At 37.7% G+C, this 15,273-nt stretch overlaps 1 protein-coding gene across 6 annotated transcripts in view; it reads right to left on the reverse strand.

Annotated features, from left to right (window-relative positions):
- The window catches only part of LOC142493528 (amine sulfotransferase-like), a 41,381-nt gene extending 30,701 nt beyond the window's left edge, over positions 1 to 10,680 (reverse strand). For 2 of the 6 annotated variants that reach the window (XM_075597690.1, XM_075597691.1), the window contains exons 1-3: positions 2,190 to 2,316; positions 1,911 to 2,079; positions 893 to 1,101 (exon numbers count right to left, since the gene is read on the reverse strand). In XM_075597690.1, the coding sequence (XP_075453805.1) occupies positions 893 to 1,101; positions 1,911 to 2,067 (366 nt within the window). In that variant the 5' untranslated portion in view covers positions 2,068 to 2,079; positions 2,190 to 2,316. Of the gene's footprint in view, positions 1 to 892; positions 1,102 to 1,910; positions 2,080 to 2,180; positions 2,317 to 2,831; positions 2,948 to 10,624 lie in introns of those variants that run through there. The other 4 variants (XM_075597689.1, XM_075597687.1, XM_075597686.1 and 1 more) reach the window with 4 other exon arrangements.
- Positions 10,681 to 15,273: the final 4,593 nt, after the last annotated feature.

Genomic DNA, 15,273 nt, shown 5'->3' on the forward strand with positions numbered 1-15,273 from the left:
TGTGGGTATTTTTCTACCATTCCTGCTTTTATCAATATTGATACTATTATCATTCTCAGAGGTTTGTTACAATACTTGTTGTTACGTCCCTCAAGGCTGGTTACAGACTGCCTGTTCAGGACTGTTTTTTCAGTATATACGTATCTTTCATTATTATCACTTCATTCTTTTTCATTGTTGTTGAATTAAAGTTGCATTTTAATTGATACATATACACCCTTGGTTTAGAGCGCAGTAAACCATGCCTTTTTCTGCTCAAATGAACAATTGTTGATTCCTGTATGCACCTCTACCACCTCATTCACCTCATGTAATTAGCAGAGCAAGAGTTACTATAGTTACTTATCATAGTTTTTACCTACAAGCTGCCCTAATAATTCTCCTTCTCCTAAGACAGCAGATATTTGTATTTTAATGATGACAATTACAAAGCTTAGCTGTGCAAATTATTTTACCCGTACAGTGAAACTCTCAATTGAAAACATTCTTTAAATGTGAAAAAAATTGTATGTGTCATGTGACCATGTATGTGATTTTACCCAAACTATGCAAGGACTGTACATATATCTCCAGTAGTGTAAAGTGGTTTGTTAAGATGCATTGCCAGGGCACAGACCCTCACACTGATATGGAAGCAGAAATAGCCATATTTACCAAGCAGTCTTCTAGCTTCTGAACACATTCTCCAGACCATTCAAGTTTATAGTCTGTCAGGTGTTTACTAGCACAGAAAAGTGTCTTATGACAGGAGAATACTTAGTATTGTGTATTATTGATCTCTAGGCAATATTAATGTAGCCCATGCATCAAGCAATATGAGATGGTCCAAAATACGCCTTACTGTATATACAATTTGCTACTCAGAATTAGATTTTTGTAGTAGAATCCTTACTTTGCCTTTCTTGTTCCTCAGATCATTAGGCATTAGAAAATAAGGTAGGTGGGAGGTAAAGAGGCGTGGAGAGGGGCGACTGTTATAATCCATAGTGGGATATTTGATTTCAAGCCATGGGACCCTTGCATTGTTGTCAATGGATTCTGTTCCATTCCGATGACCTTCATTAAAAATTAAACTCATAATCTGCTGCGTCCAAATTGTTCCTGTAAAAGCAAGGTATAAATATGTACTTTATAAAAAAATTAAAATGTTCATTAGATTTTATGCAGATCTATAGTTACTGTAATGGGAATGTAGGTATAATGAGTGTTATTATTATATTGTAATTAAATAAAATATGGTTCTATAGCATTACACCTCTCGGTTATTTAGAAGACTGTAAATTCCTTATTTACTAAACCATTATAAAACCATTACCTTTATTGGCTTTATGTTGCTATTCTTAAGAACTTTTATTGGAATAATATGAAATATTATGAAAACATAAAATAACATGAAAGCTACTCATACAGTAGGTTGTTTTTGTTTGAGATTAGATTAGTCATGAGAAATTAACCACTCTCCTTTATATATAATTTTAGAAGAAGATTTGAAGCCATGTTTGAAAAATTAAAAATAAACTGTTCAACAGCTGTAGCTACAGTATGAAGATCTGGCATTTGTTACAATGAGGCAAAAGTCACAACTGTCTAAATCTCCAGTTATTTAAGTGGTTGCTTTTTTTTAATACAGTTGACAATGTCATGTAAATAATTCATGATTACTGTCCAGGTAGAATTCATTGTTATTCATTTTATTTATTTATAAAATGTTTTACAAGAAAGTAATTCATTGAGAGTTACCTCTCGTTTTCAAGTATGCCCTGGGCACAGAGTTATGATGACAAATACATTGTTACAAATACATAGTTACAGTAAGTGAGCAGGGTTATATATTATATACAAGACATTGCATGCACATTGTTGGTTAATAACAAAAAATGGGTCCGCATGAAAAGAAATAATATATTTACCGGATTTTGGATAAGTAACCAGAAAAACATCACTTTCTCTGATCTCAAAGTGCTCCAGTGAATCTATGTATTCTGGTACAATAAATTCAGTTGGAAAGTAAATTCCTCTGTGCTTGAACATAAAAGGGTCAGCAGGCTCACTGGTGGCTTGGGACATCTTCGTCTACACCTAGAACCATAAAATGAAAAGGGATTTAAGAAAACTCACTTGGTATAAAAATGAGTACTCACAATAACAAAGTTGTTCTGCTTTTTATGCTCTAATCATACTTTTGTTACCTGTCTTCTCACTGCCTGTTACAGGAATGTTGGCACAAAATAAAAATCAAGATAAAGGCTTTTTATTGGAAACTGGCAGGGCGTGGACTACACAATTAATGGCTGAGCTTCCAGAGCGAGGTGAACTGCTTGGCTCACTCCCATAATCTTGATATCCCTTGTACTTTGCTTTTTTTTTATTCATTTGCCATTCTGAAGTTTCTGATTTGCCAGCTCTAGTTATTCTCGTTTCTCACTGGCTTTTCATTTCTATACAAATGTGTTTTATTCCAAAACACAGGAGCACAAATCTGAAATAACGACGGTAGCTACAGAATGCTACGTCCACTTTCTGACATCACTAAACTTCAAAAAACCTTATGTGAGAAGCTAGACAGCGTGATATGTCTCTGACGTCTGTAAAGAAAACAGCGTTGTGCTAATTGATGAGGAGGAGCATGTTTGAATAAGCAGCAGAGTCCACCACGTGAATACTGCACGACTGACTTTTGGGGCTTTTTAAATAAAAACTATAATAAAATAAAAAACCTGCTAGGAAGAAAAATGAAAATAAAGTCAGTTATTTGCTGTACACTCAGCTCACTTTCAAGATAGGTCATTTTGGGGGAAATTGCACTACATGCGGTTTGAAACTGCAGTTACCTGAAGGTGTAGGATCTGCAAAGATGTGATGATCAGTACTGCAACACATACAGCATGCCCTTTACAGCTGTATTCCTACTTCACTAAGAGACATATAATGAAATAATGAAGTAGACCTATAGATTCCTCTCCATGTACAGTATATGTTATTCCTAACAGTTCCCTTTTAAAATTAATTTGTGACCTTATATTGATTATCGTAACTATGTTTAACTCATGTCATGGCAAATATGTTGTGGTCTATTTATAATTAATGTGGCCTATTTATTATTAATGACATTATTAATTTTACTAAACTTCGTTAGCAATTTATTATATATATACACATACACACACACACACACACAAATCTATATCTATATCTATATCATATACATATCTATCTATATATATCTATATATATCTATATATATCTATATATATCTATATATATCTATATATATCTATATATATATCTATATATATCTATATATATCTATATATCTATATATCTATATATATACACACACACACCTCTATATCTCTATATCTCTATATCTCTATCCACACACACACCTATATCTATATCTATATCTATATCTATATACACACACCACCCTGAGGAAGATCCCCCTGTGGGATCGAAACGTTGGAGTTATGTGCTGTATTTAATACATTTATTTTCATTCACCTGAGTGCTGTCTCCCTATTTGCTGCTATGCGGTAATGTATACTTTTATTATTTATATGGGACATGCACCTATTCATTATTGAATTTCTATTGGAGTGCCAGTGATTTTTTATCATATATATATATGCAAATACAACTGTATGCTCATCTGCATACAGTTGTATTTGCATATTTGCTTTCCTGTAGAGGGTTTTTGTCACTTTTTTTACTCACCATAACTCCTTATTATATATAATATATATATATATATATATATATATATATACATATTCATATACACACACATATATATATATATATACACACACACACACACACACACATATATATATATATATACATACACACACACACACACACACCACACATTATATATATATATATATATATATATATATATATATATATATATATATATATACACTTAGCTGCTTTTTGTAGCAGTCTCCCTGCTTTCACTTGATTTTGCATTATGCCTTTTTTATGTTTGTCACTCATACTCTGTTGCATCACTCCCTCTGCACTTTTGCACTTCCTTTGTCCTTATATACTATGGTGATGCTATGCGCTCCTTGTGCTCTATACCTCTACCTGTCCCCCTGTGGTTCACCTTAACGCTCTGTTTATTACTATTCTGTTTAGCCCATTATTACTGTCAGTGTGTGGGTAACTGTGCACCGAGGCGGTTTTTCAGACTGCGCATGTGCGTTTTGCGCTGCCGGCGTCCCTGGTGGCCAGGGAGAGTCAATGAGGCGTCTGCTCACAGCTGTGATACGCGGCGTACTCTCCTTGCTGGCGCTCCGGCAGTCAATATGTTTTGGCCCACTGCAGATGCGCGGTGCGCGACCTTCCCCCGCAAGGGCAGTAGACCCTGGGACCAGTGTCTAAAGGGTGTCTTTCTCCTAATAGTTTAAGTGCCTACTCTCATGTCATGATGAGTCATTTGGATAATCAGGTAATAGGGGAGGGGGCACGGAGCACAGCTATGTTGCATATTCTGTCTAATTGCATGTTGGTGATTGGTTCCCTTTGTTTGCATTGCACTATGGGTGAGGGTATATATGTGTGGTCACTTGCACTTGTGGGTTGCACGGCCCTGAGGAAGGTCTCTCTGTGGGACCGAAACATTGGCTTACGTGTATTTCATGTTGTGAATATAGATTTTTGGATTAACCCCGTGCGGTGTGCTGTCTCCTTACTGGTCTTTGGATTGGTTCGTATCATATATATATATATATATATATATATATATATATATATATATATATATATATATATATATATATATATATATATATATATATATATATATATATATATATATATATATATATATATATGAGTAAAACAGAGAAAAAGTAACCCGTAAGGGAGCACTCAGGTATGCAATTGATATATTTAGTTTATTTATTTTGACACAGTGCAAAAAGGGATAGATAAACAGTAAATGATTAAAAACACTTAAAAAATAGACTTGGACCCCTGTCACGGGTGCTACCCTTAACTACAAGTGAACAACACTAGGGAACGGTTCAAATAGTCAACCCTAAGCATGAAGAGGATAGTGACTCAGAAAACACTAGGGTAAATCAAAATATCACAGCAGGTTAATGGGTTCTCAGGCACCTATACAAAGCTAAATGATACACACTACACACCAGAAGATAGACTAATCAAAGTATTAATGACAGTCTCGAAGCGTCCCACATCTACATGAGCATACAGTGTATATGGTTAATTCCAGCAGAGTAAGTCACTTGTAGGAACAGGTGGTAAGATGAATAAATAACCCTAGATGTATAGAGCAATAAAGTGTGTTAATAGCATATAAAGGAAAATGCCTGATGAACGCCTATTGAATAACCTGGTGTTTGAAGTCAGTATCCCTAATGAAAAAAATGAATGAATTGTCACAGTCCAAAAAGATTAGTTGCACAAGTTCAGGGTAGCATAGTTACGTGAACCATGGGTCAGGGGTCCTGTCTTGCACCCCCACTCCGACGCGTTTCGTCCAGAGACTTTGACTAGGAGTGGTGAGGGAGCTGAAGCTGGGGACTGTTTATGTAGGGATATTATTCGCGCCAAAATCGGATGAGGGCGGCAGCAGCTGCAAGTGCTTAAGGAAAATTACTTCCTGTATGCCGTGTCTGCGTGTCATGCTGGCACGCATAGTGTCCGCGCGAGTAGTCTACGCATGCGTGGCTTGTAAATGCTGAGTCAGACACGGCATACAGGAAGTAATTTTCCTTAAGCACTTGCAGCTGCTGCCGCCCTCATCCGATTTTGGCGCGAATAATATCCCTACATAAACAGTCCCCAGCTTCAGCTCCCTCACCACTCCTAGTCAAAGTCTCTGGACGAAACGCGTCGGAGTGGGGGTGCTAGACAGGACCCCTGACCCATGGTTCACGTAACTATGCTACCCTGAACTTGTGCAACTAATCTTTTTGGACTGTGACAATTCATTCATTTTTTTCATTAGGGATACTGACTTCAAACACCAGGTTATTCAATAGGCGTTCATCAGGCATTTTCCTTTATATGCTATTAACACACTTTATTGCTCTATACATCTAGGGTTATTTATTCATCTTACCACCTGTTCCTACAAGTGACATACTTACTCTGCTGGAATTAACCATATACACTGTATGCTCATGTAGATGTGGGACGCTTCGAGCCTGTCATTAATACTTTGATTAGTCTATCTTCTGGTGTGTAGTGTGTATCATTTAGCTTTGTATAGGTGCCTGAGAACCCATTAACCTGCTGTGATATTTTGATTTACCCTAGTGTTTTTTGAGTCTCTATCCTCTTCATGCTTAGGGTTGACTATTTGAACCGTTCCCTAGTGTTGTTCACTTGTAGTTAAGGGTAGCACCCGTGACAGGGGTCCAAGTCTATTTTTTAAGTGTTTTTAATCATTTACTGTTTATCTATCCCTTTTTGCACTGTGTCAAAATAAATAAACTAAATATATCAATTGCATACCTGAGTGCTCCCTTACGGGTTACTTTTTCTCTTTTTTACTCATATTACTTATAACCCGTGAGCACCGCCAAACCGTACTTATGTAAAGTAAATAACTTATTTTCTTTGGCTTATGGTGGCGTGAATTTTGCATAAGTAGATGCAAGGTTTTTCTTTCCCACCCCTCCCCCTACCTTTCCCCCATTTTTTGAATATATATATATATATATATATATATATATATATATATATATATATATATATATATACACACGGTGTGCTCATTTGCATGTCATTTCCCAGAATCCCTTGCTGCAGTGGAAGTGCTATATGCTGGGTGATAATGGGGAAAGGCGGGGTTGCAGACCTGCCTAAGACATGCAGATGAGCATACAGTTATATTTGCATATTTGCTTTCCTGTGGAGGGTTTGTCACTTTTTTACTCACCATAACTTAACTCAGTATTATGGTTTAGCCTATCCCATAGCCTCTCTTGCATTCCCAGTAAAATCAACCCCACACTGATGAGACCCATCAAGGTCGAAACAGCTGTCTGTGGGTGGTTTTCTGGGTATGCACCTTAACCCTGGCTGTGCTCAAAGCTGTGACCATGCAGCAAGCTTAAGCCTATAGGGAACCATGTTAAAAATGGTTATTGAGGCAAAAAGTGACACTGTGTGCTCATTTGCATGTCATTTCCCAGAATCCCTTGCTGCAGTGGAAGTGCTGTATGCTGGGTGATAATGGGGAAAGGCGGGGTTGCAGACCTGCCTAAGACATGCAGATGAGCATACAGTTATATTTGCATATATATAATATATATAATATATATATATATATATATATATATACACATACACATATATATACACACACATATATACACATATACACACACATATATATACATACACACACACACATATACACATATACACACACATATATACACATATACACACACATATATACAATATACAATATCCAATTTTGCACACAGCTAATGCTTATAAATAGCAGCTGCTCCTAAAAAACGTAAGATTATTAAAACGTACATGGCCAGAAACACTTACATATATACACACACATATATACACACATATATATACACATACATATATATATATATATATACATACACATATATATATATATATACATATACATATATATACATCAAAAAAACAATATGAAGTAGCGCCGCTAAATAATCCAGTTAATTTATAGATATTAATAGGAGAGACAGTAGCTAATTGGATAGGCTTGAAGGGGCAGCTAGAGTAGGCTAATACACTATGATAGAACTTTAAAAAATACAATAACAATACAATCTTCTGACAATAAACCCTAAAGAAAAAATAAAAATAAAAATCTAAAAAGTATATTTATTAAGTAAAAAATAGAAAAAATTGTCAAAAAATATAAAAATGTAATAAAAAAACCTTCAATACATAAAGTCCTGTTCCAGTGGCAATGTCTTTGGTTTCTTGCAGCCCGTTTCGAAGGGATCACCAGTCCCTAATGATATCTAGAAAAAAGGAAAGAGAAAGAAACAAGCGCACACCTAGTGCATTACCACAATAAAAATGTATTGATTGAACATAAAATCTTACAAATGCCCACTCACAAAAGTACAGCAAATATAGGCGTGTATGAGATAGGCTCTCATATGCCATGCAGCTCAATCACCAGCGTCTGTCCGCAGTCAATGGCGTCGTCACATGGATCACCTCCGTGAAACCGGAACCGGAAGAGGGGTCCTTGCCTTCAGTGCTCCATCGTATTGGTCCCTCCAGGAAACAGACACCTCCAGTGTAGCGAATGTATGAGGTTGTAAGCCGGGAGAGCAGCACACGGGAGCCAAAGTTCTACAGTCAACCTGCAACAGTGCTCGTGGGCAAATGGCGGCCATATATATACATATACATATACATATACATATATATATATATATAAAACACTTCAGGGGAAGGGGGGGGAGGGAAAGAACACCCTCGCTTCAGCCTGGCTGGAGGTGCTACAATCAGGGGCGATGTAGAATAGCAACAAATGAAAAATGAAACCCCTATAATGAGAGCACTCTAAACAGATATGTACACTGATAACACCAGAGGAATCTAATGATGTAATGAATTGATGAATTATTTAAAATGATCTTTATTAGGAGATACCTCAAAATTAAAATATTTCAGGTAAGTGAACCTATGCCTCCTCTGAGGCTTGCCTATTCTAAAGTGCAAATTTAAAATGGAGTGGGTATAAACTGGGGTATAAAGCCCCAATATAACATATAAGTAGAACTATATAGCCATCACGTTTAGATGTAAAATTACATCTAAATAAGTGTAGTTAAACACCAGACTCTGAATGGTTAATGAGTAACCTATACAGAGAAATGAAAGGATCTACTGTCATAGAGAGTCTCAGTGATTGCTGCACTGTGGGGTGCAATGCCTGTGGCCAAATATATAAATGAATATCAATATATAACACTTATATCAGCTCTGGCCTCCCACCTAGCAGGTAGTGCAGTGTAGTGTGAACACTTTAGTGCACACTTCAATAAACGCCTAGATCCTTGTTAAATGAACATATATATTGGAGCGTTAATATCACTCATAGTGTAAACATTCGTTGTAGTTAACCTCATATAGTATCACATAGATAATAAAACATTATAGCTCCTGTGCAATTTAAACCTCATGCAAGCACATATTTCAGTCTCAGAGCTACAGTATATAGTTGGATAGAATGACAGACTCAATATGTCTGACAAAATGTCTCTTAGTTAGCCAATATAGTAAATATATCCAGATAAAAGCTTTTAACTGCTGCAAAAACAATAGTAACTCTGGTGTAACAATCAAACCAATTAAAATTGGGAGGTATGGTGCAATAAACCTCACAGGTACATAGCAGTATATTCCATGTAACCAATTAGCAGTGCTTGACAAATCTATTAAAGTACAGGCCCGTGGCGACTGGATTTGACCCCATGGCGACCACCTTTGGCCGACACCAAGCAAGCGGGATTGGGAGCGGAACTAGGTGGCGAGTAGATTTTTTGGTTCGGCGAGTAGATTTTTGGGTGATTTGTCAACCACTGCCAATTAGCTCAGTTTTTATCAGTTTCAAAGCTGGATAACATGGACAAAATGACATGCTGAATATGTCTGGCAAAATGTCTCTAAGTTAACCCATATAAAGAATATATCCAGATAAAAGCTCTAGATTCTTGCACAAATTAGGTAGCTTGCAAAAAATGTGTGACTGGACAGAGTGACAGACTAGTAATGTCTGACATATGTTGGAGCGTTAATATCACTCATAGTGTAAACATTCATTATAGTTAACCTCATATAGTATCACACAGATGTTGAAACATTGTAGCTCCTGTGCAGTTTAAACCTCATGTAAGCACATATTTCAGTCTCAGAGCTATATACCTGGACAGAATGACAGACTCAATATGTCTGACAAAATGTCTCTTAGTTAGCAAATATAGTAAATATATCCAGATAAAAGCTTTTGACTGCTGCATAAACTTGGTAGTTAACAGAGAATATATGACTGGACAGAGTGACAGACTTGTAGTGTCTGACGCAGTTTCTCCTTGTCACAATAGTAACTGTGGTGTAACAATCAAACCAATTAAAATTGGGAGGTATGGTGCAATAAACCTCACAGGTACATAGCAGTATATTCCATGTAACCAATTAACTCAGTTTTTATACGTTTCAAAGCTGGGTAACATGGACAAAATGACAGGCTGAATATGTCTGGCAAAAAGTCTCTAAGTTAACCCATTGAGATAATATATCCGGATAAAAGCTCTAGATTCTTGTACAAATTAGGTAGCTTACAAAAAATGTGTGACTGGATAGAGTGACAGACTAGTAATGTCTGACACAATGTCTCCATGTCACAGTGGTAACTTTGGAGTAGCAACAAACTCATATAGCAACATTTATGAACATAAATCCCATGATCAGCTATACCCCTTCCCTATGATAAAAATAGGCGTGTTAGTGATCCGCCTGTGCTCAAAAGCGGAGATATGTTTGTGTAAAAGTTACAGCAGTGCTATGGGTGGAGGGCAGGCAGTCTCTGCACCCCTCCCAATGACGTCAGCACGTCCAATTGCCTACGTACGTTTTGCTACTGGCTTTGACAAGGCTGGAAGAGCTTCCTGCAACCCTGGATATTTAAAGGCAATAAGAAGGTTTCCTATTGGTTGGCCAATCACCAGTCAATTCCTGTTGGCCTCTGAGGGCATCTGGTGGTCAAAAGTGATAGTGTTTGCTTTTAGATGGAAAAACATAGCAGGGACCTATAAGACCTTAGTCTCCGGGGGCATCTAGTGGTCAAACATGATAATGGTTGCTGGTAAGCATAAGAGCAGCAAATAAATGACATATATTGTCAAAGTCTCAAAAGATATTAAATGAATGGGTGGAAAACAAAACCCTCATTTAAACCCTGAGGTGAGAGTGTGCCTAAGGTATAAATCCACCTGGATTCTTTTTGCAAAAGAATCTCATCCCAGCTTCCTTTTCTCAGTCCAAGTGAAAATTGGTCAATACCAATAAATGTAAGGACACTGCAGTCCCCATTGTGGCATTCCTGAACATGTCTGGCCACTGGTTTGTCCATTTGATTACGTATGGTGCTGAGATGTTCTAACACGCGGTGTCTGAATGGTCTTCTAGTTTGACCCACGTATTTCTTTTGGCAATTACAGATGGCTATGTATATCACACCTGATGATTTACAATTAATAAATTGCCTGATATCGAAAGTTCTTGTATTGTCCCAATTTTGGAATGTCTTTGATGTTTTGATAGACCTACATGCCTTGCAGTTGTGACAGCTAAAGCATCCTTTAGGTTTATCCAGTAGCCAAGTATTTTGACTTTTGGCTCCTTCATAGTGACTGGTAACTAAATGGTCCCTAAGGTTCTTGGCTCTTCTTGATATCATTTCAGGGTAAGTTTTAAGTATCTCTTGTAAATCTGAATCTGCTCTTAAAATATGCCAGTGCTTTTGAATCACCTTTCTGGCATGTTCCCATTGGGAGTTAAAGGTTCCAATGAATCTTATGGTCTTAGGCTCAAAATCATGTTTCTTATCTTCAAGGAGAATTTCCCTAGGGGTACTTTGGCCCTCTTGTAGGCCCTTTTTATAGAGTTCATACTATAGCCACGAGCCATGAATCTCTGTTTCATGAGCTTTGCTTGCTCTTCAAATTCTGAAAGTGTAGTACAGTTACATCTAATTCGAAGGAATTGACCCACTGGGATGTTACTACTCAGATTCATGGGGTGATGGCTATCAGCCCTGATGATACTGTTTGTAGCAGTCATTTTCCTGAATGTGGTTGATGTTAGGTCCCCATTGTCCTTGATTGAAATTTTAAGATCAAGGAAAGAGATCTCTTTGGGGCCTATTTCCAAAGTAAGTCTTAAATTATTCACATTCGTATTTAGTGTATCAATGAACTCTTTCAGCAGTGCCTGAGTCCCATTCCAAAGCAGGAGAGCGTCATCTATATACCTGTACCAGAAATTTACATGGTTTGTGAATCTCTCCATATTGTCTGCAAACACTATTTCAGCTTCCCACCAGCCCAGGTACAGGTTAGCATATGAAGGTGCACATTTAGTGCCCATTTCTGTACCCTGGGTCTGGTGGTATAGTGTTTTATTAAACCAAAAGTAGTTCTTTGTCAGGACAAAGGTTAATAACCTAAGAACAAAGTCATTATGTTTAATACGATGATTGCCTTTTGACTTTAGGAAGTATGAAACTGCTGAAACACCTATATCATGGGAAATACTCGTGTATAGCCACTCTACATCTAGGGACACCAAAATAGTATCTTTAGTTACATTGACATACTCGATTTTACAGAGAATGTCTTTGGTGTCCCTAAGGTGTGATGGGAGGGCAGTAACAACACCTATATCATGGGGAATACTCGTGTATAGCCCCTCTACATCTAGGGACACCAAAATAGTATATTTAGTTACATTGAAATACTCGATTTTACAGAGAATGTCTTTGGTGTCTTAAGGTGTGATGGGAGGGCAGTAACAAATGGCCTCAGGATCCGGTCAATATAGTCACTGGCGTTCTCAGTTAAACTGCCAATGCCTGAGACTATTGGCCGACCTGGTGGGGGTATTTTCCCCTTATGTATTTTAGGTAAACTATATAGTGTGGCGATTCTTGGATGTTTAACCAGGATAAAGTCTTTTTCTTTCTCAGTGATAACCTTATTAAGTATGCCATTAGTCAAGATCTCACTAAGTTCCCTATAATAGTCAGCAGTAGGGTCATTTTTCAGAATGGAATAACAGGCCCTGTCTGAAAGTAGCCTCTCATTCTCTTTCACATAATCAGTATTTTTAAGGATGACCAAATTCCCCCCTTTATCAGAGGGTCTGATGGTAATGGTACTATCCTGTTCAAGTTCTTCGAGTGCAGTTCTTTCAGATTCACTCAAGTTGTCATGTATGATTTTTGCAGATTTATTGAGACTCTCAAGGTCCTTTGTGACCAGAGAGACAAAAACCGCTATGTTCGAACAAGTCTATGAGTCTATGAAAGGCATGAATTTTGACTTGGGTCGTAGGGTTGTAAATGGCCCTTCACCCAATGGTATGTCAAATGCTGCCATAAGTTCCATAAGAGTGTTCAAATGCTCTCTACCTAACTGGTCTAGTGGGTCAAGACCTAAGTCATCTGTAATGCGGTTGACTCTTTTAAACATTTTGTTCAAATTTAGGTCTTTAACCCACTCAAAAATGTCCAAACGACCAGAAGGTGAGAATGTTAACCCTTTTAATAGAACACTTAAATGGTTGGAATTGAGTTCACGATCTGAGAGGTTAATAATCTGACTGGTATCAGATCTAAGATCTGAGCTTGACAGCTCGCATTCAGCTATCTGCGTCTCCCACCTCTGTTCCTCCTGTAATCCCTTTCCCCTCTGTTTTTCTTTGGGCCTCCTCTGCCCCCTCCTGGTCTTCCTCTGCCCCTGTATGGGGTTGTAGGCCCAGTGCCCTCTAAAAAAGGATTTGTTTCTTGAAACCGTGTTTGCATATGGTGTTTAGGGTATTTTGAAGTTTCCTCCTCTATATCTGTGATCTCATATTCTGTCGAGGTTTCCAATGTCTCCTGTTGGGTGGTTGTTTGACTAGCCTTTTTAAAATGATATTTATAGATACGTCCTACATTAAAGTCTTTCTTATCTCTCTGATATTTCTTATATTTTCTTTCCATCAAGTCTTTGGTGTATTTATCTATATTAAATTGTAATTTATTTTCTAGGTCAATAAACTCAGAGTTTGTCTTCCATTTTTCCACTTCAATCAGTAATTGGTCGACTTTAGTATTTTGTTGTTTCAACTGTGTTGATTGATAGTCTACTACCAACTGCATTAGATAAGTTGAACACTTGCTATCATAATATCCCAGTCCTTCATAAATTGTTCATCTGAGATATTATTAGCCGAAGCTAAATGACTCCTAAGTCCTCGTAGGATAAGGCCATCAGCAATCTGTCTCAAAGCTAAAGACTTCCCACCAGAGTCTAGTTTGTTTCTTGAAATGAAAGTCAAGGTCTAGAAATAAATCTTTGATGTTAACAACAGGAGGTTGCCCTGGTGTATCAGTGTGATCTGAATGTGTAGTGAAAACATTTTTGGCTTCAGTCTGCCAATTAGTGAGATTTGGTGTATTTGATAGAAAACCTGCCATAGTCAATAGGCGTGCTAAGGGAGGAAGGAGCAATAGACACTCCAAAATTGTCAAACACTTCAGGGGAAGGGGGGGAAAGGGGGAAGGGAAAGAACACCCTCGCTACAGCCAGGCTTGAGGTGCTACAATCAGGGGCGAAGTAGAATAGCAACAAAATAAAAACGAAACCCCTATAATGAGAGCACCCTAAACAGATAAAAATACTGATTATGTGAAAGAGAATGATAGGCTACTTACAGACAGGGCCTGTTATTCCATTCTGAAAAATGACCCTACTGCTGACTATTATAGGGAACTTAGTGAGATCTTGACTAATGGCATACTTGATAAGGTTATCACTGAGAAAGAAAAAGACTTTACCCTGGTTAAACATCCAAGAATCGCCACACTATATAGTTTACCTAAAATACATAAGGGGAAAATACCCCCACCGGGTCGGCCAATAGTCTCAGGCATTGCCAGTTTAACTAATAATTAGTAATATTAAAGTCCACCACTACTGAAGTAAGGTAAAGCTGACACTGCTACAATTTAAAAAGCCCCGTCGACGATCGTTTCGCGTCTCCTGCTTTATCAATACTCCTGGGCACCCAGTAGACTTTAATATTACTATGGCTTCGATATTGAGGTGAATGGTTTGGAACGCCATCATTAGACAATACAGCTAACCTAACACTTCACTGCAACACCTATTGTAGTGATTAGGAGCGGAACACACCTGTGTGCAACTTTGTCCAAACAGAGCCAAACAGCTGATACACAGGTAGTATACTACATCCGCAAATCCTACTGCCCTGACAGCATTTCACTGCTATCTAACTGCCCCTGATGGTAACTGTGACCACAGGGGGCTCAGAGCAAGGGGCTGTATATATGGCTAAACTTTAACTATACACCTATATACTGAGGACAAGCAGCAAGGCTGCACTCTATTGCTCCTCCATCTGCATAGCAACGTGGGCTCAGAGCAAGGGGCTGTATATATGGCTAAACTTTAGATATACATCTATATACTGAGGACAAGCAGCAAGGCTGCACTC

Source organism: Ascaphus truei, chromosome 4, assembly GCF_040206685.1.
Source record: "Ascaphus truei isolate aAscTru1 chromosome 4, aAscTru1.hap1, whole genome shotgun sequence".
NCBI lineage: Eukaryota > Metazoa > Chordata > Amphibia > Anura > Ascaphidae > Ascaphus > Ascaphus truei.